Genomic DNA, 5616 nt, shown 5'->3' with positions numbered 1-5616 from the left:
TTAAGACAGATGTTCTCCCACAGGGTTCATTGCAGACACAACAGGTAACTATGTGATGCCATTTGTGGTGTCGGGCCTTTTCATTGTGTTCTGTGGCCTCATCCTGAACCTGATCCCACTAATCAAGCGTTGTCGTGGACAGTACGCCTCCTCCACCTCCTCCCCAGTTTGCACCCCCAAGAATGGCTCACCCACTGCCACGCCACTTCACAACTTCAAGCAGAAACCAAAACCAATACAGTTGTGATGCATCTGTGGCCTTCCTGTGGGGCACCGAGGTAATGATTGTGCTGATGCTGGTCACCCAAATACACGCAGTAAGGAATATGAGGCAAGGAAGGGTGGGAACCCATGCTGATAATCTTTGTTCAAGAAGCTTTCATTACACTTAGGCTTTCAAATAAAACAAAGTTGTACAAATATTGTAATTATGATCCCCTCAAGATTTTTGGCTCACAAGTGTATGTAAAGTAATGCATGAAATAAGAGTCTTTTGGCATGCTCATTCCTACTCCTTGTGTTAACCATATTCATCCATATTTAGAAGATTTTTCATGTAGGAGGTAACCTGCTCTGTAAGATGGAGTCCTACAGTCAGCTTTCTTCTCTCAGCTCACTTCTTTAATTGCTAGATAGTTCAAGTAGGAGAAACTACTACTAGGAATTTTCTCCACAAGTGAGATTGAAGACTTTGGTGCATGTATGGAGAATCATCTGTTGTGATGACAACCTAATTTTGAAAGACTCCAGCTGGCTGCCACCTGAGGCTACTTGCAGGGGTCCTGGCCAGGCCATCAGTGTTCTCCCTTTTGTGGCAGATACAAATTGTGATTCTAGTTTTATACTGTAAACTTGTTCATTATTTTGGTTTATTTGCATACTTTCCAGAATGCTTATTTATGATATTTCAATTTAGTTAAAAATGGCATTTTGTATATGTGGGTATGAAAATAAATATATTCAATAAAATATTTAGAAATAATTTTCTAAAACTTAGCATTTTATGAAAATGTATGAATCATTCCATAATGCAAATATTAACTTAAATATTTAATTGGAAATGTTAATGAAATTATGCATTTACCTGAAAAATATTTCCATCTCTTAAAAGTGCTTACAAGATGCTTTATCATTACTAAGCAAACTGCCATTGTCTGAGTATCTACCCCCATTTGTGGAACTGGAACTTTACTACTTCGAACATCATGGGTCTTGCATTGTCAACATGGCATTAGTCACAGCTCTGCTATCTTGCACAGACAGAACTATAACCACTGTGACCTCAATGCCCTGTTTTAAAAGGAAGGACTTGGGGTCAAGGCACCATTACTCATTATTATTTCTTTGAGTTATGACTTGAAGCTGTTGTGTGTTTAGTGTTGTTTGCTTACTGTTCCAGGAACCTCTTTCAGACTTACGTGGTAACCAAGAATACCTTGCATGGATTGACCAGTTTAAAATCACCACTAGTCCTAGCAATTTAACAAATATAATATATAGTGTATATTTCAGGAATGATAATTATGATCCAGTCTACAATATACCTGTAGCTTTTGATAAGAATGGCAACATTTCTCCATTTGTATACATTTGTTGTAAGTTTTTTGGATTATGACCTAAGGATGTGAATGTCAGTTAATTTTGAGTTGCTCATCTATTTGTGTGACTTCCCTCCATCTTGTAATAATAAAGCCTGCTTTATTTCAACATGACAAATATTTTTATATATTTTCTTGTAAATAATTTGTACATTATACAAACTAAGTTAATAAGTAACCATATATTCATTTCCCCACTTGAGATGGAATCTTTCTTAGTCATGAAATACACACACATACACACACACACACACACACACACACACACACACACACACACACACACACACACACACACACACACACACACACACACACACACACACACACACACACGCACACTGAGTTAGTTCAGTGTTAATTTCCATGCCTGTCTCCTGGCAGGCTGCGGTCTGTGGCCTGCTCAAGTCACTTGAGGTTTTCACTGATGAGCAAGCAGTTACTGTCCTCCTTGAGCAAGAGGACTGGATGTGTGAAAGGTCTCATCTGTATCCATGTAACAGACTACATGACCTCTGAGCTTTCCCCAGGACATTACAGCTGGCAATCACAAGTCTAACATGAAATTCTCCTTTGGACACTCTCTCTCTCTCTCTCTCTCTCTCTCTCTCTCTCTCTCTCTCTCTCTCTCTCTCTCTCTCTCTCTCTCTCTCTCTCTCTCTCTCTCTCTCTCTCTCTCTCTCTCTCTCTCTCTCTCTCTCTCTCTGTCTCTCTCTCTCTCTCTGTCTCTCTCTCTCTCTGTCTCTCTCTCTCTCTCTGTCTCTCTCTCTCTCTCTCTCTCTCTCTCTCTCTCTCTCTCTCTCTCTCTCTCTCTCTCTCTCTCTCTCTCTCTCTCTCTCTCTCTCTCTCTCTCTCTCTCTCTCTCTGCCAGTAATGCCCCTTCAGCTCTCAAGGACTGTGGCAGCTACTTTTACAACATTGGAGGAGAAGCAGGAAGGTGTGTGTGCATGTCATTGATGCTTAGGTTGTGTTAGTTGTAATTATTTATAAGTGAGTTATACAGCTTAAACATTTATATGATATGATCAACAGACCCTCTTGCAATATCAAACTATGCATTAGTATCAAGATGTTTCAAAAGTTTTGTCCTACTGTAAAGTTTGTTCAGTGATAATCTTTGTATATAAAATGTAGATCACAATTTAATCAAAGATGTGTACAGGTTACACAGCATACATGTAATACATTTTCCAGTCACTAGTAGTGATGTGTGGAATACAGAACAAGACACACCTAGGACTACATCATGATGTGATATAATTATTCACTTTCCCATGCATCCCATTAGAATTACATAGAAATATAGTCTATATTTTTCTCAGTATTAACAAAATCCACTCAATATAATTAAGATCAATAATTTAATGTAACTATGTAAAAATGTATATAAGAGTGTGTGCATGCATTGTGGGTCTTGGGAGTGTGGGTGGCAGCACCCCAGAGTGGGGAGCAGGTGGAGGCTTAGGCCACACCTCTTCTGGCACTTAGGGGTCCCCGAGTCTGCCAGGAAGGAAAGGGTCTCAGGCATTAGCTGAACATCTGAGGTGACCATTCCAGAGCTGAGTATTGACTGGGATGAAAGAAAGTTTTGATGTTAGTACATTCTACACTATTGTTTTGCTGTGATTTTGGTGGAAATCACCAATAATTATTTACTTTCCGAGGAACTGTGATGACCTCACTGTGTATATCAAACACTGGAGCAGTGCAGACCTGTGATACCATGTGGTGTGTGTGGTGAGTGGCAGGCAGCAGTGTGGCAGGATGTGGTGGTGGTGGTGGTGGTGGTGGTCACTGTCATGCTCTACTGATCCCCTCCACTGCTGGAAGGCAAATAGTTCTGGAAGAATGACCGTACATGACTATCGCTATACTTCATGAGCCATCTGCATTGTTAATTGTTTTCAGAGGATGTGCATCTCATCTTATTGATGTGGATAGTGGGGTTTACTTGCATTAGTAACTTATTTATGATAGTCATAATAAGGGACACCAGAGCTACTTATCATTATGTGTATTGTGATGAAAACAACAACAGTTGGTGCTTAATTTAAACAGAATGCTCATTCATCATCATCATCAGCTCTTGTTACATTTCCCGATGGAAAGGGAAGGGAATAAATGTAAAAAGATGTCACATTGTTCATTAGAAAGGATGGCAATCACTAATGTCAGTCATTGATACCGATATGATTGTGTAATTACAGAGACCAAAGAAATATCCTTTTAAGATTTCCTTCTTAATGTAATTCATCATGCAAAGTTGTTGGTAAGACTGATCAAGAAATGGAAATATTTTGGAGTCTGATCCATCATCTGTATGTGACAATCCCTAAAACATATTTCAATGTTTTACGGAAACCTTATACTCTCCTTCCATACACACATGTATTCTCCTTTTCTTCCAATCCTGTGATCTTACTTATGACTTGTGTTAAGTCTTCCTTACACTTATCATCATTAATCTCCTCCTCCTCCTCCTCCTCCTCCTCCTGCTCTAACCATGACCTCCCCAGATCACCATAACCTAAACATACACACTCCATTATTCTTTAATTTACATGGAGTCCCTTTCTCCTGGTGCCATGCTGCTGCCAGCCACCCACCATTCTTGTCTGGTTAGTAGGTCATTTGGTGAACAACAATCTGATGCTCTGTATTGTCAAGCACAATATGATATTGGAAGGATGCGATACATTGTAGTAAATACATAATCCTGTAAAATAGTACTTTTGGGTAAGTTTATCAATAGATATTTAGACATTCATTGCTCATTTCAGTCTGAGTGTTTGTTGTTGAGTTTTGGCAGGTTACTGTGGCCAAGGGAGTACAAGTTCTACAGTTAAAGTTACACTTCACTGCAGCTGTCACTGCCTTTCACCTCCTCATGAGACCTTGCTCACTCCAGGCTGGCGGCTGCTGCATCACCTTCACCGTGTTGCAATGATCAGCCTTCAATACAGACATGTAAATATACCTTTCTGGAACTTTTACTGTCAACTTTACCATGTACATTCTGTGATTGAATATAATTACAAATTAAAATCCCCTGCTCAGGCACTTTTCTGTGACTTGTCATGATTTCTTTGCATTTCTCCTCTACTTGCTGAGTCTGGCACTCTGCTGACAGTGTTCAGGTACAGAGAGGCAAAGATCACACCAAGGTGCCACTGTGCTCAGACCTTTAGTCTTCTCATCTGCACTCAGGCACTGTGACAACCTAAGTTAAATGATGTTTCCAGGGAAAATTAAGCTAACTTTCTTAAACTACCTAATTCATTGTAATATTTTCATGGAATATTTTGGGCTGCAGTTCAATTCTTTTCGGTATCTTCACTCCTAGCTCCTCAAATTGGTGTTACTGCAGATGTTACCAATGCATAATATAATAGATCTCTAGGGAAGCATTTGCACTCAACAACATACCTCGAGTACTATATTAAGTAATTCATTGCTCTGTCTAACTACATACCTTCCATCCCCCTCCCTTGTGTACATAGCAATCAAATGTGCAAGCCACTATGGCTGTTTATAGTTCCATGTAAGTTTTTATCATTCTAATGTTCAAAATGCAATAAAAGTATTTCCTTCACTTGTGTGTGGTTACTTAGAATACCAGAGCATCAAGAATTGAGAGGAAAAGAAATTCCTTAAGGTGCTGCACTTGTAAAATGTCATTCCTCTCCTGCGTCAAGTGGGACGGTCTGGCACCACACTCCACTGCCGCTGCATTCCCTATGCATTGTGAAATGTGAATAAAAGGGATGGGATGAAGGGAGTGATTGACTGGGGATTCTCTTTTACTATATATTGTGTTCCTGTAATTAGCTGAAGTATGGAGGCTTGTCTCAGCTACCTGCTTTTGGAGGATCTTGGCTTGTTATAGTGTGAAGAGATCAGTCTCCTACCCTTCCACACATTTTCTCTATGATGTGCTAGATATACTGCATCACCAGTACATTATGGATTGTATGGTTGATACATTTGTTCTTAGCTATGTATGTAATCTATTTCTTCA

At 39.6% G+C, this 5616-nt stretch overlaps 1 protein-coding gene across 1 annotated transcript in view; it reads left to right on the top strand.

Moving 5' to 3' along the window:
- Nucleotides 1–5190, top strand: part of LOC135112686 (monocarboxylate transporter 12-like) — an 84730-nt gene extending 79540 nt beyond the window's left edge. The window contains 1 exon segment of the mRNA XM_064027338.1: nt 24–5190. Coding sequence (XP_063883408.1) covers nt 24–247 — 224 coding nt within the window. The 3' untranslated portion in view covers nt 248–5190.
- Nucleotides 5191–5616: the final 426 nt, after the last annotated feature.

Source organism: Scylla paramamosain, chromosome 24, assembly GCF_035594125.1.
Source record: "Scylla paramamosain isolate STU-SP2022 chromosome 24, ASM3559412v1, whole genome shotgun sequence".
NCBI lineage: Eukaryota > Metazoa > Arthropoda > Malacostraca > Decapoda > Portunidae > Scylla > Scylla paramamosain.
This window is presented reverse-complemented; position numbering and strand designations above follow the sequence as displayed.